Raw genomic sequence first — 25,161 nt, 5'->3', positions numbered from 1 at the left:
TTCCTCGCCTTATTCCGGGACGGCGTGCCAGGCCCCCGCGGGCTTCTCCGTGGCCAGCGCGTCTGTTAGATTGTCCTCTGCAAGCGCCGCGTCGCGCGGCCACCAGCGCTGATGTGTGTGTGTGTTTTTTTCTTCTCCCAACCCAAAGGGTGACTTTTAAATATGACGGCTCCACCATCGTCCCCGGCGAGCAGGGAGCGGAGTACCAGCACTTCATCCAGCAGTGCACAGGTAGGGAGGCGCGCCTGCCGGGCGGATGCGCGGTCGTTGGGAGGTTGTCTGCACCCGGGGATCCCCGGCCAGAGCGAACCCGGGAGGAACCGGTGGCCACATGGGGTGCCCCTGGCGCATGGCGTGGGAGGAACCCGATGTGAGCGTTTTAAGGCCTCATAAAACCTTCTCCCCTCTGGACATCCGAAGCAACAGAAGTGACCCACCTGCCTCCGCCATCCTACAATGCCTTCTCCAGGCGGGGCAGCTCTTTTGCCCCCTGCGGTCCACTGGTTTTCCAAGGTCAACTCCTGTGTTTCCAAACTCCAGTGTCCAGCTCTTCCCACTGTCCCCTTTGATCAGTCACTGAGCCCAAATACGAACAGGCTAGGGGGCTGCTTGGAAGGGAAAGAAACTCAGCCGCGCCCTCCTTTCTCCCGCTATCATTGTCTGCCCGTGTGCTGATTTTATGTGATTTTTAATTTGACGAGTAGAATCAGATGCAAAAGAGTACACACCATATGATTCCATTTATAAATCCTAGACAAGGCGAAACTAATCTATGGTGTGAATGTCAGAATCGAGATTAGCTTTTGGGGCTAGATAGCCACTGATGGGGAGGGGCACACCACCCGGACTGCTGGGAGCTGAAAATGTCTCTGTAGACATTTGTTGATCTGGGAGGGGGTTATGCAGGTGTGTACCCGCGTGAAAAATCATCAGACTGTATACTTAAGATATGTGTGCCTTAGGCACTTCCCTGTGGCGTGTGAACCATGAAAAGAAAGACCACGTGGCAGGCATCGCCATAAACCCCTCAGTAGTGGCAGAGGCTCTGTGATGTTGGTAATGGGACCTTTTAAAGAGATTGGAGAATGCGACTCCCTCCCATTTCTGGTCTTTAGTTGGAAGCAAGCTTTCGGACAAAGGCAGCACAGCCCGGAGGTTAGGGCGTGGACCCTGAACCAGACGGTGTGGGTTACTTATTTATTTATTTTTGAGACAGAATCTTCCTCTTTTGCCCAGGCTGGAGTGCAGTGGTACAATCTCAGCTAACTGCAACCTCCGTCTCCCGGGTTCAAGAGATTCTCCTGCCTCAGCCTCCTGAGTAGCTGGGATTACAGGCGCCCGCCACCACGCCTGGCTAATTTTTTGTAATTTTAGTAGAGGTGAGGGTTTCACCATTTTGGCCAGGCTGGTCTCTAACTTCTGACCTTAGGTGATCTGCCCACCTTGGCCTCTCAAAGTGCTGGGATTACAGGCGTGAGCCACTGTGCCCGGCCGACGGTGTGGGTTCGAATCCCTGAACGGCTGCTTCCTGGCTGTGTGGTTTGGAACGAGTTCCTTAATCTCTGGGGGTCTTGGTTTCCTCACCTGCACTCTCACAGTGCTGTTGCGAGGATAAGTGAGTCAGTATGTATAAAATGCTCAGAACAGTGCCTGTACAAGCTACATGATTGTTTGCGAAATAAATAAAAAGTACAAAATTGTGCCAGGGATCATGTGGGTGTTTCTTTCCTTAACTGCTTCCATAATCAAATTATATTTTGCATTTAGTTCAATTCAAAGGATATTTGTGGTGTGACTACTAGAGGATGGGTGATACTAAGAACCCGCGTGCACACACACACACACACACACACACACAACTAAAATTACTCCTTGAGCGCTGCCTGTAGACGTTCATTCATTGCTTTTGTAAACAGTTGGCCTAAAATCGCAGCATAAAGCACTGCAACGATGTGGAGAGTTGGCAGGGCAGGATTTGAACCCAGGCCTCCGTCCCTCCGCCTCTGTAGTTGAATGCTTTTGCAAGTGGAATAAGTGCAAACTCTTAACTTTCTCCCCTCCAGTCCGTGAACAGCCAGGAGATTCAGCAGTATTTCTGCTTTGCCGGCTCTGAGGCTATGCTTTACAGACCAGCTTCCCTCCCTAAATTCAGCTTCTTTCCTCCCGCTGGTCACCCATCCCTCCCTTCCCCCATCAAACCATGTTCTGCCTCTGAAGCTACTGTTCTCTCCAGCAAGTAGAAGGGGATGAGGAAAAGAGCATCCATCCCATCAGGAGGCTCCTGGCAGATGCTCCCAGGCCTCAGCCCACTCTGGTGTAGTGGGAGAACACTTCCCTCCTCCCACAGGCTTGTGGTTTTCTGCTCAGACCCACCCCCTGCCCCCCAGGGACGGGAGTGGGGAGTGGCGCGTGTCTGGCGAGGAAGCTAAAAATGCTTCCCTGCTGTGTGTGGATCCTCATGAATGGGCCATGGGAGCTTCAGCTGCAGTGCTTTCTTTCCCCAGCCATCTGTTGGACAAATGCATAGGAGAATTATGGTTGCCGTGTCTGCTCTTGTTCCTCTCGGAAAAGCTTGTTCCTTCCTGTCGTCATGTCCTCATAACCCAGGGACAATGGACTCAACACTGGCACTGGCTGGATAGTAGTCACCACGCTCGACGTGCCTTATCTTGGTCATACCTCAGAACAGCCTGGTGTGGCAGGTACTAAGGTTATTCCTATTCTACAGATGAGGAAACTGAGGCCCAGAGAGGTTAATAGGCTTCCTGCATTCACCCAGCTAGAAAGTGGCAGAGGTGGGAATTGAACCCAGGCAGGCTGGCTCGGGGCAGGTGCTCTTGGCTTCTGAGGAAGTTGTTTAGATTCTCTGTCTTTTTTTTTTTTTTTTTTTTTTCCTTTTTCTGGAGAACGGGGTCTCGCTATATTGCCCAGGCAGGTCTCGAACTCCTGGGCTCAAGCTATCCTCCCGCCTCTTAGCCTCCCTGAGAGCTGGGATTACAGGCGTGAGCCACCGCGCCCGGCCGGTTGTTTAGATTCTCACCTCTCGTGGGATTGCTTGCAGGTTGCAAATGACATGGTTGCCCACTTGGGACTCAGAGAGGGCTCTTTTGTGGCCCCAGTTCCCTGCCAGGTATCCTGACAGGCCTGAGAAGAAAGGTTCCACTCTGGTTCGGGCTTCCTGCTTCCAAACATCTCACAAGGTGGCCAGCAGACTTGGAAGGCCAGAAACAGCACCCAGTTTCTTCCTTATAAACTCGGGGTGTGGGCCTTCCTGGGGTCCTGCTCTTCTCCCAACCCTCCCCGCTCTGGCACTCAGGCATTCTCTCTGAAACAACCCCTTCCCTGGCCCTCCCACCTCAGGCTACTGTCCCTTCTCCCCTTCCTCCCCCACGGCTTTCCAGAATGGGATCTCTCCACCCAGCCTCCCCTCCTCATCTCTTCCCAGCCTCCTGGCCTGGCCTTTCCTCCCTCAGAGCTGTTTTCCAGAGGGCCACGGGGTGTCTGTGCTGCCAGGCCAGTTCCCTCCCACCCCCGCACTCATCCTCCCAATCTTTCTGCCTGCTCTGGGTCTGCGCTGCTTCTTCCCGAGCTTGCCTGGCTCCCGGCCTTCCTCGCTGCCTGCGCCTCCACTACCTCCGCTCTTGCTTCTTGCTCCATAGCTCAGTTCGCCTGGGATGGTCAGAGACCTTGCGAGGGCGGTGAGAAATGCCCAGTGCAGATTAACGTAAGCAGAAAATCCACTGTGGCCTCTAGGTTGGAAACTCCAGGGGAAGTTCTAGCAGCAGCAAAGACTGCCCGAACTCCAAACAGCCTCTCCTCCTCCTAGCTCTGTCTTCATCGTTCACCTCCATTCTTGCGGGGAGGGGGGAGGTTTAGCCCCTGGGCAGAGCCATCTTGGTGGAAAGACGGAGCAAGCCTCTTTGCCAGTGATTTTGGGGGTCCCTGGACTGTCTTTGGCCCTGAGGTCATGTGCCCATCCCTAGACCAATCGTGGAGACTCTGCGTGGCCAGGCCTGGATCACATGCCCACCTCTGGAGTGGGTGGGGGGCGGGGCAGCCCCACTCAAACCAGGAGACTGACTTGAGGAGGTGGCTTCCTAGGGAAGAATGGCATGCCACTTTCACAGAAGTGTCCATTTGCCCCTTAACATCTCTGCTTTCCTCTTTATAGCAACAGTCTATTTGCCCTTAATCTTCCTTGTCTGGTATCCACTCTGTCCTCCCTTGCTGGGGTAATTCTTTCTACAGTACATTTCTAATCAAGTCACTCCTCTGCTCATTAACCTTCTGTGGCTCCCTTCTGCCCCATTGGATTACACTCATGCTGTCTGCTTGGCTTTCTAGTCGGTTTGTCCCCACCCATATCTCCTCTCTAGTAGCTCCACACAGCCTCCCTCACACACCTGCAGCCCAACACTGTAACATTTCCCGTCTTGGTGCTTTTGATTTTGGAGGTTTCTACTATGCGGTATTCCTCTTCCCCATCTCAACTCATTTAGGACTTAGCCACCCACCTAGCTTAGTGTGATTCCTTCTTCATTTCAACCCTGAGTACACTTTGGAATCAGAAACACTCTAGTCCGGGCGCCGCGGCTCATGCCTGTAATCCCAGCACTTTGGGAGGCTAAGGCAGGTGGATCACTTGAGGTCAGGAGTTCAAGACCAGCCTGGCCAACATAGTGAAACCCTGTCTCTACTAAAAATACAAAAATTAGCCAGGCATGGTGGCTGGCGCCTATAATCCCAGCTACTCGGAGACTGAGGCGGGAGAATCACTTGAACCCAGGAGGCAGAGGTTGCAATGAGCCGAGATCGCGCTGTTGCACTCCAGCCTGGGCAGCAGAGTGAGACTCTATCTCAAAAAAAAAAAAAAAAAAAAGAAAGAGACATTCTAGATTGACATCTCCGCTCTGCTTCTCACTCATTGTGTGTGTGGCCTTGGGCAAGTGCCTCCCTCTGTGCCTCAGTTTTTAGGTCTGTAAAATGGGGATCCTGACATGCCTACCTCTGAGGGTGACTGGGAGGGTTCACTGAAGTAATGCACCTAAAATGAGAGCACAGGCCATGGTGTGTGTTGGCTACCCCTACCACTGCTTTTCTTTTTTTTGAGACAAAGTTTTTCTCTGTCGCCCAGGCTGGAGTGCAACCTCTGCCTCCCGGGGTCAAGAGATTCTCCTGCCTCAGCCTCCCAAGTAGCTGGGACTACAGGCATGTGCCACCACACACGGCAAATTTTTGTATTTTTAGTAGAGACGGGGTTTCACCATGTTGGCCAGGCTGGTCTCAAACTCCTGACCTCAAGTGATCCACCCGCCTCAGCCTCCCAAAATGCTGGGATTACAGGCGTGAGCCACCGCGCCCGGCCTCAAATAATTATTTTTACTCTGATAGCACTCGTGGAGGCATTATGCTTTCCACTCGGAAGCTTTCAGTACACGTCCCCGCTCAGCACAAAGTAGGCACCTGGCCAAGGCTGGTATGCAATAGGCATTTGGCCCCATGTGGACACGCATTAGAGCCTTGGCCCGGGTCTGCATGAAGGAGCATGGTGAGAGGTGCTTAGCTCAGTAGTTCAAGGTTTGGGTTTTGTCCGATTGCCTGGGTTCAAATACCTGCCATTCATGTGCTCTGGAGCAGGTGAGTTACCCATCTGGTAACCTGCTACAGTGTGGTCATTAGGAGGATTAAGGAAGCAAGTCCTTATGCTGCTTGGGACATAGTGAGCACTCCATAAATGTCAATTACTGCGATTGCCATTTTTGTTTTTGGAATTTAAGTGATGTGGAAGTAGCGTTCAAGAGCACGAAGAAGATGGAAGGGGGAGAGATGATGGGAAGGAAATGGGTGCTGAGCTGGACTGGAGGGTCACAGGTTCACCTGACAGAGCCACTGGGAGCCTGGAGCAATCAGGGCTCAGCTGGCAGAGGTGGAGGGAAAGGGGCCATTTACCAGACCGGTCGTATGATCTACCTGGCCACAGCAGAAAGGGCTTACAGATCATGTATGTGTGGCGAGGCAGTGGCTGGGGCTGTCTGTGAAATCACATTTTGTTTCTGCACCATTCAGATAATACATATTCTCTGTGGCATACTCATAAAGCAAGACTAAACCAAAAGAAGAGAATACCAAGTAGATATAGTTCAGATATAGTTTTGCAAACACTCAGGAACTTGTTCCTTCATGTGTTTATTCCTTCATTCTCCTGTTTATTCATTTAATTCATTCGACATATGGGACTGCTACTCTGTGGGGCATGACTGTAGGCACTGAGGATAAATATAGAAGCAGAAAAGGCGCCTGTCCTCGTGGAGCTGACATTTTATTGTCATCTCCCAGGACAGACCACTGGTCTCATTTTTATCGGTATTCTTGACATAGTTTTCTGTATGTAATTCTACTACAAAAGGGGATCATAGAGATTTTAGAGCCACCTCCCACAATAACTGTAATTCCAAAGTTTCTTCCCTATCTTCCCCTGTTCTTCTGCAATACCAGTTTAAAAATGGCTACGTAGTTTCTCTCATACAAATGTGACATTGTTAAAGCAATCCTCTATCCATGGACCTCAAATTATGTGTTGCAAGCAGTTTTATTTTAGAAGGAATCCAGGCATCTGGGAATGAGTCCAGTTTTCTGTTGGTGCAGATTTTAGAGCTGATTGGTTAAGAGCATCAGTGGTGAGGCTGGGGCGTCTTGCTTTGAACGATAGCCTTGCTGTGCTGTGTGACCTTGGGCAGATCTCCCAGGGTCTCTGTTTTCTTGTCTGTAAACGTGGGGATAATGATTGCATGTAGGTTGCTGTAAGGATAAACTGGCATGTTCCATATAAAGCTTGTAGAGTACTGCCTGACACAGAGTAAAGCTCAATCAATGTGGTTATTGTTAAAGTAGCACCTTCGGAAGGTGTTACATATCAATGAATAGGTTGAAATAAATTTGAGATGTGGGGTGGTTACCAGAAAAGGCTTCTTCATGAAGGGCAGCATCAGCTTGGTTGGAGGCAGGTGCCCTGTGACATTTGTTGGATGATGGTCTTGGTGGAGATGATATTCCCATGAGGCTCTGGTCAGCCAGTAGTGTTTAACCCAAAACACCACAGAGAGAGATGTAGGGATTGATGTTTTTTTTTCTGTCCAGCATTCCCTCCTTTGGGGGAACCTCTCCCTTCCATTTCATAATAATCCTGGTCAACCAATGTAGTTCCTGTGAGAGTGCACATAACCCAGACCTGTCCAATCAGAGCAAGCCACTCTTCTGCTAACTGATTGGTTCAAGGGCCCTTGTGACTCAAATCTAGCCAATCAGATTCATCCCTGAGACTTCGGACAAAGTTGTTGGTAAAGAGTCTTTTTATCTTTCTCTGGGATTAAAACAAATAAGAATAATGAGGGCTTGGAGCTCACAGGGCATGTCTACCATTTATAGAGAGTACCTGTCTGAGAACTCAGGAACAGAGCCTGGTGGTGGGAGTGGAGACAGGTGACGTGCCAGAAAACTCTGGGATCCAGCCATGCCTGAAGCTTTCTCTTTAGACGGTTCACTTTCATGAGCCAAGTATTATATTTTTTCTCAGGCCAGTGTGAGTGGGTTCTGGATTTAGTTTCCATCTAAGAGAGTCCTGGCCATAGTCTCCAGGTTAGGCAGCTGGACACAGTCTCAGAGGAGAGGAGAATCCAGGCTGGACAAGGAATTTAAAGCCTCTCATGTGAGAACTGACTGAGGAAATTGGGCATATTTAACCTTGTGAGATCAAGAGGAGAGATCCTTGGGAGACATGAATGTTGTCTTCAGATGTTTGAGGGGCTGTCATGTGGAAAGTGTGGACTTCTTGTGTTCCTACCCCCACACCAACCCTATGTGGTAAATGGGACCACGCAGTAGGAATTCAGGGATAGTGTGTTAGTCTCTTCTCACGCTGCTATGAAGAAATACCCGTGACTGGGTAATTTATAAAGAAAAGAGGTTTAATTGGCTCACAGTTTTGCATGGCTGGGGAGGCCTCAGGAAACTTACAATCGTGGCAAAAGGGGAAGCAAACACATCCTTCTTTACGTGGCAGCAGGAGACAGACTGAGAGCCAAGTGAAGGGGGAAGCCGCTTATAAAACCATCAGTTTTGTGAGAACTCACTATCACCAGAACAGTATGGGGGAAACTGCCCCCCTGAGTCAATTATCTCCACCCCGTCCTGCCCTTGACACTTATTACAATTCAAGGTGAGATTTGGGTGGGGACCCAGAGCCAAACCATATCAGATAGATTTTGGGTTGACCTGGAGAGGAAGAGACCCTTAAGGTAGAATGGGCTACCAGAGGAGAAAGTGAGGCCCCCATCACAGGAGGTATGTCAGGAGAGTCCGACTAACCACTTGGCATAGATGTTGAAGAAAGGATTGAAGGAGGCCTTCCTTGCCTCTGCACTCTCCTGTCTCACAGCCCCATTTTCTGGCCTGCTTTGCCTCCAGGAAGACTGACTGGCCTTAGTGCAGGCCTGGGGGATGCCTCTTGGAGGTGGGATCAGCCCTACCTGGATGACAGAGACTGAGAGTGGCAGAGAGGTGGTTCCTATGGAAAACTGGAGTATAGTTACCAAAAGAAGGGAGCTGGAATGCTAAGGAGTCAAATTCACTTGCTGTCCATGACCTCTGCATATATGGTAATACAACACACAGAGAGTCGGCAGTCTATTTATCGTGCTGTTTTGCACCTGAATATTTTTTCCCTAGCTGCACATACACACACGGGTTTAAGAAATTTGGGCGAGAAGGGAAGGAGATAAATTGCTTTCTTTCCTAAGGTCTAAGGGAATGTGACATCAAAAAGAAGCTCCAAATCTGTGACAGGGCTTTGGGCAGTTATAAAGTGCTGAACAGTCTGTCCGTTAATGCATGCGACAAACATTTTATTGGGTTCCTACTTTGCTCCAGAAACAATGTTGGGTTTTTAATTTAATTTAATTTTTGAGACAAGGTCGTGCCCTGTCACCCAGGCTGGAGTGCAGTGGCACGATCTTGGCTCACTGCAACCTCTGCCTCCCAGCTCAGGCGATTCTCCTACCTCAGCGTCTCCAATAGCAGGGACTACAGGCACCTGCTACCACGCCTGGCTCATTTTTGTATCTTTTGTAAAGACAGGGTTTCACTATGTTGTCCAGGCTGGTCTCGAACTCCTGGGCTCAAGTGATCCACTTGCCTTGGCCTCTCAAAGTGTTGGAATTACAGGCGTGAGCCACCCCGCCCGGCTGGGTTTTTGTTTTTAAGTGGTACCCTGAAGGGCTGCGAAAACATTACCTTTGTAATTTTCTGCACTATCCAGTCTCCCATTGCCTTCTTTGCCCACAGATCTGTTGCTGGGAGGCCCTGAGCCACGCTGTATAGCTTTTTTGTGTGTCCACAGGGGCGTGGGCTTTGTGGTAGCTCTTTCAGTCTACTGCATGGTGATGTTTGTGCTTTCTTTTCTGTTTGTGGCCGTGTCACCACAAACAGAAAATGATGAAGGATGATAGATGCGTATCTTCCTGGTAAGTACAGTGTCTCAAGTTCAAAAAAAGCATTCCCTAAACACTAGTTGAATTGGGTTTTTGTCCCTTGAAAATATTCAGAAGTTAATGCAAACTTTTTGAAAGCATCCCTTACAGATTTTATAGGTGTTATAAATACCTCCTTGTCTCCCATCCTTTCTTTACCCCATTTCATTCTGGTGCCCACCCACACCCAGAGCATGGAGCTCTATGTCTAGGTCTTTGGTAATATTCCAGTTGCCAGATTTAGTGGTCATTTCTTTGTCTCTGATCCACTTTACCTCCCTCCAGCATTTGCCAGTGGCCAGCACCTCCTGAAAAGATAGTCCCCCTCGCTTGTGCTTCTGCTTCTGCATCTGCTTCTGCATGGCTAGACTTGCCTAGTTCTCCTTTTATGTCTCTCTCCTGTCATTCTCACTTCCTTCTGCTGCTTCTTCTGCTTCCTGCCCGATAAGTCGAGGCGTTTCTTAGGGCTCCACCCTTGATCATGACCTTGTCTTCTCCAGGACATTTCTGGAGCATCTACTATGCCCCAAGCCCTTTGCCAAGTACAGAGTTGAGTCCTTTCCCTGACCCTAGTGAGCTTGCAGTCCAGGCCAGGGGTGGCTTTCTAACCTTCAGGTCAAGTTGCTCCCCCGCCTCCCACTTCCAACACCTTTTCCCCATAAGGTCCAAATGCTCAGACATGACATGGGGTGCCCTTTATGACAGGTGCTGGCCAGCCGACCCCTCCAGTGTGTGTCCCCAACACACACGATGCTGACCTTAGGGATGCCCAAGTCCCAGGCCCTACGTAGGAGCTCTGCGTGTGTTAGTTTATCTAATTTATCTTCTCTCTGAGGGAGTAATGAGCAGAGTGACACCCACAAGTAGAAATTATCCCCACTTCACTGAGGAGGAACCTGACATTTTCCTTGGAGAGCCAGAGTCGCTTGCTGGAGATGCTGCAGTTGGGAAGAACTGCACTTTGAATCCAGATCTGTGTCCGAGGCTCCCAGCTCTTCCCCTGTGCCGCGCTGCCCTGCCTTCCCGCTTCCCTAGGCCTGTGGAGTCTCTTCCCTCTGCCTGCACTGTCTTCATCTGTTTCGCCTTCCTGGAGGACTCCTACACACCCGTCAAGGCCCGGTGTGAATGTTCCCTCTGCTCGGATGCCCTCCTTGTCTTTGTGGTGTTGGTGTCCCGTGTGGTGGTCGTGTGCATGTCTGTTTCTTCAACTCCTTGGCGAAGTCCTCCTGGAGAGAGGGACTTTGTCCCTTTGGTGGTGGTATCCTTGGTGGGGAATCCCCATCCTTCATGGTTAGCTGGCTGCCAATCTCTTTCCCCCATAGGTGTGTTGCTCCCTTGAGTGGGCCCAAGTCATGGGCTGAATCCTGGGTCATAGGCTTTTCCCAGCAAGCGCTGGCTGTCCACTCCTTTGTCTCTTGCTTATAGAAGAGAACCCATAACGCCTGGGTTCAAATTTCAGCTCTACTTCTTATGGGCTGTAGGCGCCTGGGACAGAATCCTACAGTTACTGCTGTGGGCACCTGGGACAGAATCCCTCAGGGACCCTTAGAGGGACATGGAGGGTGCAGCCCTGGGAGGCGGGGGCACGTAGCCAGCGACTCTTATCCCCCATTGGTTGAGGGGTCCTTTAGGGGCTTTAGGGTTTCTGCACTCCAGGCTGTGCCTCTGTGAGGTTGAGCAGCTAGACATGGCAGGATGTCATGGTGTACCCAAGTGGCTACGCCCACGACCACTGAAACCAGACATGGCCTTGGAGAAGGTGACAAGGAGTCAAAAAGCATCTCCTTGCAGCATTTAGCAGTGCCTAAGATCATAGCCACATGTGCAGTTATGCACCTGTTTATCTTGTGACTTTCCTGGGAGCATCCAAGCCCCGTGGGGCAACCAGGTCAGCTTTGTTCTCTGCAGTATTGGCAGCGCTGGGAACAGTACCTGGCAGCCTGCACAGGTGTCGTTGAGTAGGCAAATGAGTGACAGTCCATGTAGATGTCTGAGAGCTAAGCTCACACAGGAGGGCCCGCTGTCCCCTCCTCCAAAGTAACAGCCCAGTGGCCCACAAGGCTCCCGGCCGCTACCACTGGCCATGTGACTGCTCTGGCCCCAGGCCTCTTACTCCAGAGCCCAGGCATCGCCACCTTCCTCTCCCACTTAAACAAGTGCCTGTGACTTTTCTGATTCAGCTCAGTGGCCTCAGCAGTGGCAGGTCCCCAGAGGCTGGTTTTTGAAGGCAGGCATGGCACGTCAGCATTGAATATTTTATTTCATGAGTGCATTTTGAAATTAACCTGCCATAGATCTTGTTTTTAGTTCTGTACTTAGTTTATGGTCATCACGCTTTTCTTCATGCACTTATTCTTACCTTGTCTTCTATGTACTTAGGTAAGCTTCCTTGCCAGCAATAAATAAATAAGTTGATAACAGCAATGGTTAACAGTGGACCTTTATTAGGCCAGGCATTAGCCAGGGTCATTGTGTTAATTTCCTATGGCCACTGTAACAAATGACCACAAACTTGGTGAATTAAAACAACATAAATGCATCATCTTATAGTTCTGGAAGTCAAAAGTCTGACATGAGCCTCACAGGACTAAAATCCAGGTGTGGACAGGGCTGCTTTCTCCTGGAGGCTCCAGGGGAGAATCCATTTTCTTGCCTTCTTGTGCTTCCAGAGACTGCCTGCATTCTTTGGCTTGTGGCCGCTTCCTCTGTCTTCAAAGCCAGTACTGGCAGGTCGAGTCCTCATGATGCCACCTCTCTGGTTCTGGCCCTCTTCCCCACCCTTCCCCATTTAAGGACTGCAGTGATCACGTGGGGCTCACCCAGATAACCCAGGAGAATCTCCCATCTCAGGATCCTTACCTTAATCACACCCTCAAAGCCCTTTTGCCATGTGAGGGACATATTCACAGTTTTGGGGTTTAGGACATAGATGTCTTAGGGGCCGTTGTTTTGCCTGCCACAGTCACTTGTGATTTCATTTTGTTATCCCATTTCACAGCCGAGGCAGTACGCAGGCCAGGCTGCAATTCTTACCTGGTGTGTGTGCTTCTCGCCTCCACTCCTGACACCCCCTGCACCCCAGCTTGCAATGTAAAATCTTTGTGAAACAAGAAGGGAAGACCACGGGAGGCTCTTCTGTGGAACACCGTGGGGCAGACCTAAGGCCCAGGCCCAGGCCATGGGGGAGCCGTGGGAAGTGTTTAGAGGCCACTGTTGTTTAGAGGCCATTTCTGCCATTGTTGTTGACACAGAAAACCTGTGCGTGTGTCTGGGGAGCAATGCTCCTTAATTCCTGAACCCAAGTGTTCCCTCCTGCCCTGGAGAGACTTTCCCAGGAAATCCCGATTTCCCTCCTTTTGCCTGAAGGGCTCGCCTTTGGAGGTCTGATCTGACCCGGAAGCACTTTTCTCCCCGTTTCTGGCTAGAATTCTACGCTGCTTATAAAATGGAGTGTATTGTTCATGGCTTGCAAATAAAAGCTGCTGCTGCTTCAGGCGGGCCAGGGGTCAGCTGGAGCTGGGGGAGGGGTGAAAAGAACCTGGCTTGAGATGCAAAGAGCCAGGCTCCTGGGCGGCCCCTGTGTGACCCCTGCAGCCACAGCCCCCTCTGGGCCCCTGCCTAACAGAGGGACAGAGAGAGGGCTGTGTCCACCCTGCAGCTCTCTGGATTTGGCCAAACCTGGCTGCTGTGTGGCCCATTCTTGGCAACACCACACTCTCTTCCTGGGTGACTTTGATCACTCACCCCCCCAACAAATATAAACTGAGCACTCACGGTCTGCTGGGCACTCGTGCTGGGAGAGCTCAGTGGGGTGCATCACCATGCACAACCTTGTGAATGGACCGAAACCCACTGAAATGTACACTTTCACAGGGTGCAGTTCATGCTGTGTAAATAATATCTTAGGATTAAAAAGCATAAAAAAGGATGAGGCTCCTGGGTGGGCAGGAGGACAGGAACCTAGTGGGGCCATGGGGTGGGGGCCATGGGGTGGGGGCCGTGGGAGGGGAGCGTGGGTGGGGAGTGAGGGTGGAGAGCAGGGGGTGAGGGCTGTGGAGGGTGAGTGTGGGGTGGGGAGCAGGGGGTGGGGACCGTGGCATGAGGGCTATGGCCGGTGAGTGTGGATGGGGAGCGCGGGGGTTGGGGAGTAGGGGGTAGTGTAGGTGGGGGCCATGGGGTGAGGGCTGTGGAGCGGGGAGCATGGGTGGGGAGTGGGAGGGGAGCATGGGTGGGAAGGCGGTTGGGGAGTATGCGGTCGGGCTGTGGTGGGGCAGCGGGAGAGAGAGGGGAGTTGCAGGAGTAGTAGGGAGTGGGGAGCATGGGGTGGGGGCCATCAGGGAGGAAGGTGGGTGGGGAGTGGGGGGTAGAAAGTGGGGGGAGGTGGGTAGCTGGCAGGGCCCAGGGCGCAGTGGCCCCGGGAGCCATGTGAGGCCTCTGGGTTTTCCTGGAGCAGTGCGCATTTTATTCTGATCACTTTTGTTTCATGTCCTCCTAGAACTTTGCCTTGGCCCTTTCTGTGGCTCATTCCCAGCTGGGCAGAGTCTTATTCTGCCACTTCTTCTGGGTCCCCAGGCATGATGTGCCAACCCCACAGGCCCTGAGTAGCCCCTTTCCCTGAACACAGCCCTGCCTCTCCCTTCTGAACTCCCGGCTCCCCCACTGCCTCCATTCGCTTCATAGTCTGTTGCCATTGTCATCGTTGGTCCCAAGGCCGCCTTGTCCTTATCATCCTCACCTAGCGCTTCTCAACACTTTCTGTGTGCCAGGCCCGATTCCCAGGGCATCACCCCCTCAGCTGGCTGATGAGGATCAACGTGCTGTGTCACCGATGAGGAGACCTCCAGGGGGAGGTTTGCTGGTCCCCTGGGTTCTCAGTGGGTCCCCCTGTGTTTACGGCAGAGCTGTGACGCCGTGTTGTACCCACGGCCGGGTTTCCAGTGTGTTCACTCAGAGCCTGGCGCAGAGCCCTGACTGAGTCACACTTCGTTGCCTCAGTCCTTTGGGAAGAGGGGAGGTTCTGCCTCGGATGTTGCATGGGGTAATGAATAAGTGAATCCGTAGAAGAGTAAAGTGAGTCAGCTGTCCCCGTGGGGGCTGGTGTGCGCAGGCTTGTGGGCTGGAGTGTTGTTAAAGTCCACGGGGAAGGAAAACCGGCTGCGAGTCTGCTCCCGCCAATCAGGGGCTCCCAGGCAGAGATGGAGAGGCCTCCGGGGAACTGGGGGGCAGAGAGGGGAAGTCGCTGGGCCATTGTCGCATGGGAGGAAAGGGGCAGAGCCAGGACCTGAACCCTGGTCTCCAGGCTCTCATGCCGCTGAGTTTTCAAGCCAGCTGCGTCCCTCTGGGCTACCGTTCTTGGTGCATGTGAAAGGTGGAGAAGCAGCTTCCTCGTTACGCAGGCATCACTGACTCTGGCATCGCTGACTCCAGCAACACTGCCTTTTTGGCCTTCCCTTTCCATGCACTTTTTTTTTTTTTTGAGATGAAGTCTCTGTCGCCCAGGCTGGAGTGCAGTGGCATGATCTCAGCTTACTGCAACCTCTGCCTCCTGGACTCAAGCAATTCTCCTACGTCAGCCTCCCGAGTAGCTGGGATTACAGGTGTGCACCACCATGAGTGGCTAATTTTTGTATTTTTAGTAGAGACAGGGTTTTGCCGGGTTGGCCAGGCTGGTCTCGAATTCCTGAGCTCAAGTGATCTGCTCGCCTTGGCCTCCCAAAGTGCTGGGATTACAGGCACGAGCCACTGCGTCTGGCCACATGTGCTTTTATTAAACCACAAATTTGTCAAAACAAATCAGTTGTTATGTCTGTCCATATCCGTTCATTCCTGCCTGTCTATTCATTCCTGCTCTCTGGGGGTGGAAGTCACACTTTAAAAATCCTGGGAAAGAATTGGTTGTATTCTTTTTTTTTTTTTTAATTAAAAGAAAAAAAGTTTTTTGAGACAGAGTCTCACTGTGGCCCAGGCTGGAGTGCAGTGGTGCGATCATAGCTCACTGCAGCCTCAACCTCCTGGGCTCAAGCAATCCTCCTGCCTCGGCCTCCCAAAGTGTTGGGATTACAGGTGTGAGCTGCTGTGCCCATCTGCTTGGTTTTACTCTTATAAAATGGCACCCCCCCCACCCCCATTGAACTGAAACGCTGCAAATTTGGAACTGAAAAGCCTCTGAGAAGTCAAAGATGCCATGTAGATGCCCTTCATTTATTCGGGAAGTATGTATTGAGGACATGTGGGGCATCGTCTGGGTGCTTTGGATGTGCTAGGGAACGAGATTCCTTCCCTCCTGGAGTAGGGCTGAGCAAGCTGAAGGAGGCCTGTAGCTCATTCTGAGCCTTTAAGCTCTTAGTTTGCACACAGTTATCATCAGCTGCATCATATGCCCTTCTGGCTTGTGGTGAGTCGGAAAAAGAGAGAAGGGCTGGTGGAGGAAGGCGTTTTGAACTTGCCAGCAGAGGCTGTTGCTTTGTCTGGAGTTCTGTCACAATCTCCCTCTCAAATTGTCAACAAGAACCCTCTTTGTCCTTACCCTGTTCTCTGGAGGAACTCTGAGTCATCCTTCAAGACCCTGATCAGGATGGGTGCGGTGGCTTATGCCTGTAGTCCCAGCACTTTGGGAGGCCAGGATGGGGGGATCACGAGGTCAAGAGTTCGAGACCAGCCTGGCCAACATTGTGAAACCTGGTCTGTATTAAAATACAAAAATTAGCTGGGTGTGGTGGAGCGTGCCAGTAATCCCAGCTACTCGGGAGGCTGAGGCAGGAGAACTGCTTGAACCCGGGAGGCGGAGGTTGCATGAGCCGAGATTGTGCCCCTGCACTCCAGCCTGGGTGACAGAGCAAGACTCCGTCTCGGGGGGAAAAAAGAAAAAGACCCTAATCAAACATCACCTCCTCTGCAAAGCCAGTCCTGGTCACAGCTGCCCAGGCAGAGCGGATTTCCTTCTTTCCTTGATGCTCCTGTAACTGCCATTCACAACTCTTTGCCATAGCAGTAATTTCATGGTATTCACACACTACATTTTTGTTTGCCATGGTAGACTGTATATTTTTTGAAGGTAGGGATTGCATTTTCAGCAAAATCCCTGTATCACAGATTGTCAGTAAGTGTTTGTCAAATAACCAACCCACAGCGATGGAAGAGGCAGCACAGCAGTGAAAAGCAGACACAAGAGTATAAAGCAGTGTGTGCCAGGGCTGTTCAGTGATTGGGAGCCAGACACTGAACCCCTCAGTGGCGCAGCGTCTCCTTATAGATGCTATAGATACTGTAATAAGGTCCTCAGAGCCTCCAGGGACTGCTTACAGCCACTCTTCTCTAAGTCAGAGGGTGGAGTCAGGGCTAACACACTAACTCCCATTTAAGGAAGTAGAGAATTATCATGAAAGAAAGTGCTAGTGCTTTGTCATAGGGGGAAAACCTTTAGCTCTCGGTTTAATTTGGGTATCCAGATCAGCTTATACCCTGGAGGTTCTGCCGAAGTAATCATCTTTCTTTTCCTCTGGCCATCCTGTACTTCATTTTCTTATGTTCTCTGTCAAGCTAGGAAAGCTGGGTCATTCACACCTCGTGAAAATGCAATGAATCGGGGATCATTTGAGGAGTTTCCTGCGTTGGATATCAAACCGCATTTACAGTGTGAGCTCCAATGCAGAAACAATGTGCCTACACGCAGATACCCACACAATGCGGATCACATAAAGAAACAGAGCCTTGGCCGGGCGCAGTGGCTCGCGCCTGTAATCCTGGCTCTTTGGGAGACTGAGGCGGGCAGTTCACCTGAGGTCAGGGGTTCGAGATCAGCCTGGCCAACATGGTGAAAGCCCGTCTGTACTAAAACTACAAAAATTAGCCGAGCATGGTGGCAGGCGCCTGTAATCCCTGCTATTCAGGAGGCTGAGGCAGGAGAATCGCTTGAACCCAGGAGGCGGAGGTTGCAGTAAGCTGAGATCGTGCCACGGCACTGCAGGCTGGACAACAGAGCGAGATTTCGTCTCAAAAAAAAAAAAAAAGAGCCTTTATTCATGCCCTATAAGGAATAAACCAAAAGGAGTTTAGAAATAAACAGAGTAATGGGTTTCAGTTTTTACACTTTTTAATATTTTTGCAAAGTTTTTTGAGCAGGACAGGAGGGTGTTTTTGGTTTGGTTTTGTTTTTGTCAACTGCAGGGAGTTAGGAAAGTCACTCTGAAAAAAGACAGCAAGTGGTATAGTGATATCAGGCCTCTTAGTAATGAGAGCTCTCCCTTCAACTTCAGCAACGAACCTGGCCCCTTCCAGCCCCAGCCTCAGGCCCCCTCCCTCTTACAGACGTGGGCGGCCACTGAGCCCTCCTTCCTCTTTGGTGGCAAGAAGACATTTCTCCTTCCCCGGCCTTGCCCTCTCTCCCCTTAGCAGCCTGCTAGAAGCCAGCCGCTGCCATGGCGACTGCCCAGCTGTCCCCTTGCTCTGGGCAGCAGGATGTAAGAATTCTTTCCCATTTCCTTTCATCCTCGCTCCAGGGAGCTCCCTCGGTGGAAGCTGACAGCTCAGCTTTTTGGTGTGTGGGTTGTTTTTTCCCTTCCTGAGCCGTGTTTGCATAACCTCTCCGGAGTCTCTGTAAAGTTAGGGCAGCTTTAGAGTGAGCTGCAATCTTGCCGCTCTCTGGGGCAACTTCCTCCTGTCCTCCCCTTCCCCCTTTCTTTGGCCTTGCTCTAAAGTTCAGTGTTGGGTGGAAATTCTGAAATGATTCTCTCTTTTTTCTTTCCATTGGCCCACAGATAACGTATAAGGTGCCTATGACATGCCTGGCATGGTGATCAGTGCTGGGGCCATAACAAGACCCAGACAGATGTGAAAGTAGCTGAAAACATCAAAAGGACTTACGCTAAGAAGTTCTAGGGTGGCGGGGGATCCTTAATTTCTTCATTTTGCTTTTTTGTGTTTCTCATTATTCTACACCTAGTATGTGTTTTTGTAATGAAAAAAGGTTGTTCAAAACATTTGCAAAAGTGTTAAGAAACTTACGCAGTGCTTGGCCCATAGCAGATCCTCCTTCCTTGGGGGTTTGGTCCTCCAGCCAGGACTGGCTTTGGCGATACGCAGAGGAGACTAGAATCTCTTTGGGGAGAAGGCAGAGGCCCCCAGTCAATGTGGATCCTGTGTCGGGGCCGCCCTGGTGAGAACACTGGGTGCCTGGTCAGAATCTCTTCCTCAGTGCTGACCTGAGCCTGAGATTTCAAGTTTGGGTGGGAGGGGGAAGGGGGGAGGGGCAGGCCTTCAGAGCTTAGTGGGGACCATATGCCATTTGTAACTTTTGGGGAATTATTAGAGCGGCTCATCCTGGTGGCTTTGGTGATTACAGGGAATTCTTGCCTTTACCCCCGTTCCTAGCCCCTTTGTGGTCGTCCTCTGTTTTTGTTGTCACTGGGTTTTCTCCCATATCCTTATCCCTTTGACTGCTCAGCAGCTCCAGCTTGATCACCCCCGACCCCGCTTGGACCCCCCCTGCTTGCTCCCCCCCACCCCCGCCGCTTGGTCCCCGCCGCCCCCCACGTGGTTCTCCCGCTTGGTCTCCTGCTTGGTCTCCCTGTGTGGTCCTTCCCACCCCCACTGTCTCTCCTTTACCCCCTCGGGCGTTTCCCTGCCCCATCCCTCTCTCTTCCAGAGAGGTCGGGGTTGGTGTGGGGTGGGGGGTTGGGGGGGAGAAGGGGAGGAGGAGGCACAGATGGGGAGGAGGTGGGAGGGGCGTAAAGGCACCTCCAGGACCCAGGGGAAAGGTCAGAGAGAAGAGCATGTAACAGCCACCAGGACCGGCTGCTGAGTTCACAGCTCTGCGCCAGGCGGTATCCTGAGAACGTTAGGATGCTGATTTGTTGACACAGATGAACTTACTTAGTAAATGAAGGCAGAGAACCTTGAAGAGATGACCTGGGCATTGGACTGAGGCTCCCTTTACCTACCTGCAGGGCCCTGCCTGGGGCTTCTAGGTCCCCACGGGTCCTTTCCAGGAGCCAAAGCTCCATCATTGGCCTCTGATGAGGCTTCATAGACCAGTGGAAGGAAGGGTCAGGCTCTTTTGAGAGTGGAGTTTTATTAACGTTAAACGTAACAGCTGTGTCTTTTCATGAACAAGACTCTCTCTGGGTGGGAAGGGGAGGGCATCCATAGTCTTCAAATCAGGGACATCCAGCGTGCAATTGGCCTGGGCTCTGAGTGCATGACACCTACCAGAAGGAAACCACTGTCCTCAGGATGGGGCTTCTGACCTTGCTGTATCCTCAGTGACGGCAGCCCTGAGATGGGGCTCAGTGTGATGCTATGATATACATCTGAATCCTCGTGGCTTATGGGCAAGCAGAGGAGCTGGAGGCAGCACAGGCAGAAAGGCCTCCTGGTAGCCAGGGCTGATGCTCAGTAGCTCTCTTGCTAATGATGGCTGTTCCCTCTCATGGGGTGTGGGATTTTGGGGAGGGAGCACTGGAGGGACTGTCCTGGTGGTCTTTGATGGGCGTGTTCAGGAACCACGGACTCTGCAGGAAGCTGCTTCGTGCAGTCATTTGCTTAAAATAAAAGGCAGACAGGCAGCAAGGAGGGCGTGGGGGCTGAACTCTGAGCACTTCAGCTTTTCTGCCCTTGAGACCTTTGTCTCGTCCCCTCTCCCAACAGTGAGTTCTCACCATTTCCTCTTCTCCACCTCTTCCTCTAAGTCAGTGGGTCTCAAGGTTTGGCAGCCTCAGGATCACCCTGGGGCTCATTTGAGCACAGTTTCAGAGCTCCATTCCCAGTGTCTGGATCAGTAGCGCTGAGGGGAGCCTGAGTACCCACATTTCTAATAAGTTCCTGGGTGCTGTGGTGTTACTGGTCCGAGGACCACACTTTGAGAACTGCTGCTGTGGACTTCAGCAGCTCTGCAGCGGGCAGGGAGGATTGTGTGGCTCATTCTCACTTCACCTCTCCAAGCCTCGGTTTCTTCATCTGTGAAATGGGACTGCGATCTGTGCTGCCCTCACAGAGGAGAAGAATCTGCAGTGTGCAGATTCTTAGAGTGGGGACCGGCCCCTCATAAGTGCTTAGTAGACTTGGGGCTCAGTTACCTCTCAGACCTTCACTGTCTTCCATCTCTCCTCAAGAAAGACTCACAGAAGGAGTGACTCCGTGACTGTGTGCCTCGGAGTGCCTCACTCTGAAACCCAGAGCTGGATGCAGAAAGTTGTCCCCATTCTACAGCTGGAACAGCTGAGGCTCAGAGCATGAAGCACCCTCATCTGATGTTCCATAGCTAGAAGGAAGCCAGCTGGGATGCGGCCCCTGCTAGGATGCGGCCCTGGCTGGGATGCGGCCCCTGCTAGGATGCGGCCCCTGCTAGGATGCGGCCCCGGCTAGGATGCGGCCCTGGCTGGGATGCGGCCCTGGCTGGGATGCGGCCCCTGCTAGGATGCGGCCCTGGCTGGGATGTGGCCCCGGCTGGCTGATCTCTGGAGTTTGTGCTCTTCTAAGTGCTCCAGGTTGCCTTAGCAAACAGTTGTGTGTAAGGGGTGCGAGGTGCCAGGAAATGGCGAGAAACGGAGGGCAGACTCTGCCCACCTTGTTAAGGACAGAGCAGTGGAGAGTCGTGAGGGCAGGGGCCGGTGCGCCAGTGTTCTGTGGTGGTAGCTGAGATCTCCCAGGGAGAGAGCGTCAGGGGAAAGGAGAGGATGAGGTGGAACCCTGGGGAGTGTGTGTGTGGAGACAGAGGGGGTGGAAGAGCCAGGGAGAAAGTAGAAGGCGGGATCAGCGCTCTGAGAACTAAGATGACATCATGCCCTGGGTGCCGTGGGAAGGGAGAGGTTCAAGGAGGGCAGAATTGACAATGGTGTGAAACGCCACCAGTGGGCATGGAGAAGATGCTGTTGCCTTTGGCAATTAGGAGGCCCCTGTGGACCCCTGAGGGCAGTTTCACTGGAGAGGTGTTGGGGGTCAAAAAACAGCCATGATTCCCATCAGCCAGCGCTTCAACAGCCATGATTCCCATCAGCCAGCCCTTCAACAGCCATGATTCCCATCAGCCAGCCCTTCAACAGCCATGATTCCCATCAGCCAGCCCTTCAACAGCCATGATTCCCATCAGCCAGCCCTTCAACAGCCATGATTCCCATCAGCCAGCCCTTCAACAGCCATGATTCCCATCAGCCAGCCCTTCAACAGCCATGATTCCCATCAGCCAGCCCTTCAACAGCCATGATTCCCATCAGCCAGCCCTTCAACAGCCATGATTCCCATCAGCCAGCCCTTCAACAGCCATGATTCCCATCAGCCAGCCCTTCAACAGCCATGATTCCCATCAGCCAGCCCTTCAACAGCCATGATTCCCATCAGCCAGCCCTTCAACAGCCATGATTCCCATCAGCCAGCCCTTCAACAGCCATGATTCCCATCAGCCAGCCCTTCAACAGCCATGATTCCCATCAGCCAGCCCTTCAACAGCCATGATTCCCATCAGCCAGCCCTTCAACAGCCATGATTCCCATCAGCCAGCCCTTCAACAGCCATGATTCCCATCAGCCAGCCCTTCAACAGCCATGATTCCCATCAGCCAGCCCTTCAACAGCCATGATTCCCATCAGCCAGCCCTTCAACAGCCATGATTCCCATCAGCCAGCCCTTCAACAGCCATGATTCCCATCAGCCAGCCCTTCAACAGCCATGATTCCCATCAGCCAGCCCTTCAACAGCCATGATTCCCATCAGCCAGCCCTTCAACAGCCATGATTCCCATCAGCCAGCCCTTCAACAGCCATGATTCCCATCAGCCAGCCCTTCAACAGCCATGATTCCCATCAGCCAGCCCTTCAACAGCCATGATTCCCATCAGCCAGCCCTTCAACAGCCATGATTCCCATCAGCCAGCCCTTCAACAGCCATGATTCCCATCAGCCAGCCCTTCAACAGCCATGATTCCCATCAGCCAGCCCTTCAACAGCCATGATTCCCATCAGCCAGCCCTTCAACAGCCATGATTCCCATCAGCCAGCCCTTCAACAGCCATGACTCCCATCAGCCAGCCCTTCAGATCTCATTTCTTTTTCATGTAATCCTCCCAACCACTTTATGAGGTAAGTATTTGACCCATTTTGTGGATGAGGAAACTGAGGCTTAGAGACATGCAGGACTCTGGGCTGGGTCACAAGGCTAGTACATGTGGGGGTAAGTTTCTAAAGGATTCTGGAATTTGAACTTGCACCCTGGACATTGCAGAGAAGGTTAAGGGTATAGACCACTCCCCTGTGCTGAGGGCTCCAGCAGAAGGAGCTCATGGCATCTGTCTCTGGTGCCTGTGTTTGGGTGAAGTCCTGGGTCCCCCATCCCCCACTGGGGTTGCCCAGTCGCCCTGTCTCCTCTGCCTAGACCTGGACTCTCAGCTTCAGTTTGAAGAGATGGACGATTGGCCCTGTTGGGGACCAAGTGGCACAGTGAGGGTGATGGAAAGCCCAGGTACCAACCTTCTTCTGGGCAGTTTTGCCGTCTTAGTGCATACACACACACATATACACATACATGTATATATAACACACATACACATACACATACATGTATATATAACACACACATACACATACATGTATATATAACACACATACACATACATGTATATATAACACACATACACATACACATACATGTATATATAACACACAAACATACACATACATGTATATATAACACACACACATACACATACATGTATATATAACACACATACACATACACAAATACATGAATATATATATACACACATATATACACCTGTACTCACAAATGTATGTATATACACACATATACAAACACACCTGTACACATATAGACACATATTATACACACAAATATATGTATATATACACATACACAAATATATACGCACACACATATCACACTAATATATACATGACAGCGTTTCTCTGTGCCCTTTAGTAGATATGCCAGCGTTCCCGTGTACAGGAGTGACAATAGCCCGAGGCAGACGAGGGAGCCTAGGGCTCCCCACTGCTGATGTGGGGCTGTGACTGCCACTGGGGTTTGTGGACCCGATTTGTTCAGAAGAGGGAAAGTAACTGAACCAGGGATGAAGAACTAGCGCTTCCCCTTCCACTGCCCAGTGTGAGGTCAAAAGGGACCGAGAACCTCCTCCAGGGTGAGCGGGGTTGGGGAGAGGCCTCCAGTCTGCTGGGCAGCTGCAAAAACGGTGCGCAGAGCAACAGGTTTTCTGTCTCCGACTCAGCTGACCCGTCACTGTCGTGCCAGATCTCTAGCAGCAAACATTTGTAAGCGTAACGTGACTCGGATTTTCAAAAACAGGCCTGTCAGCAATCTTGTTGACCAAACCATTGTCGGATAAGCACCCAGCAGTCACCTAGCAAACCACGTCCCTCTTTACCCCCCTCCCCCACGATCATTTAAATGACATCAGGCTGTGGTTCTGGAAGGTTCCCAGTGTCCTTGGGGTTGTGGGTGTGACTTACTTATTGTACATCTATCTTGTGCCAGGCCCTGGGCTGGTACTTGGGACACAGGGACAATGCTTGTGGTTCTTCAGCAAGAACCTGTGACCCTCCAGGGGCAAAGGGTGTTGCCCAAGGTAGACCTGGGGAGGTCTGAAAGAGGGGAAGGGTGGATGTGGAGGGTTGGAGGTGCGCAGAGCATGGCCGGTGTGTGGAGGCACTTGGCAGCCAGCAGAGAGGGCAGACGCTGGAAAAGCCATGGAGCTCCGCAGAGGAGCCAGCCAGAGCCGTGGGAGGGGGCGACACTAAGAAGAGAGAGGCTGGGAGAGGTGGCTCAGCCCGAAGCCTTGGCCCTGGGCTGAACACATGGTTGAGGTCCCCAAAAACTGCGTTGGCCCAAAGCAGGGCTGGTAACTTACCTGCATGGGGGCTTGGGCCAGGGATGGGTAGTTTGGATCCAAGTCCGGGCTGACCAATGTGGAAATGGGAACCCAAGAGCGGTTACCATGGAAACACACTCACCGTGTTCTTTTGCTTGTGAAACGCAGTCGGAGGGGGATGTTCAGCCCCTCCTCCCCCTCAGGTCAAGGCTGCCATTTAATTAAGCACTTTGGTGTTGATGCTCTGACGACACTCCTCAAAACAGAGCCCTGGCTTCCCAGACACCACGGGGACTGCTGAGAAATGCTCTCGAGCTAAAGCGCTGCTCCCCCACACTCCAAGTCTGCACCAGCCGCCTGTGGCTGCGCACTTTGCACCTTACAAGTGAGGAACTGCCATCTCTTGCACCAGTCTCGTTTCCTGTGCGCTGTGGCCACCTGGCAGCCCCGCCCTGTGTCAGGAGCTTTAGGTTGGAGGTTCCACCCTGATGGGCTAGGTGGGTTTTGTAGCTTTCACTTTCAGTCATCATGGTCAACTGATAAGGGAGGCGTGAAATCACCCCATTTTGGAAGGATCCCAAATGTCTATCAACTGATGCACTGATAAGCAAAATGTGCTCTCTCCATGCAATGGAGTGCTGTTCAGCCTTAAAAGGAATGAAGTGGTGACCCGCACACGCGGCAGCAGGGATGAACCTTGGAGATGTGACGCTGAGTGAAAGCCAGACTGCAGAGGCCACATAGCATATGAGTCCATTTCAATGAAATGTCCAGCACTGGCCAATCCATAGAGACAGAAAGTGG

At 51.8% G+C, this 25,161-nt stretch overlaps 1 protein-coding gene across 2 annotated transcripts in view; it reads left to right on the top strand.

The window, feature by feature from the left end:
* COTL1 (coactosin like F-actin binding protein 1) overlaps positions 1–25,161 on the top strand; it is a 53,449-nt gene that overhangs the window by 403 nt on the left and 27,885 nt on the right. For both annotated transcript variants that reach the window (XM_008974388.4, XM_063597797.1), the window contains exon 2: positions 149–231. In XM_008974388.4, coding sequence (XP_008972636.2) covers positions 149–231 — 83 coding nt within the window. The remainder of the gene's footprint in view (positions 1–148; positions 232–25,161) is intronic.

The sequence above is a fragment of the Pan paniscus genome, chromosome 18 (genome assembly GCF_029289425.2).
Source record: "Pan paniscus chromosome 18, NHGRI_mPanPan1-v2.0_pri, whole genome shotgun sequence".
Classification (NCBI taxonomy): domain Eukaryota; kingdom Metazoa; phylum Chordata; class Mammalia; order Primates; family Hominidae; genus Pan; species Pan paniscus.
Note: the sequence above shows the minus strand (reverse complement) of the source record. Positions and strands in the feature narration are given on the sequence as shown.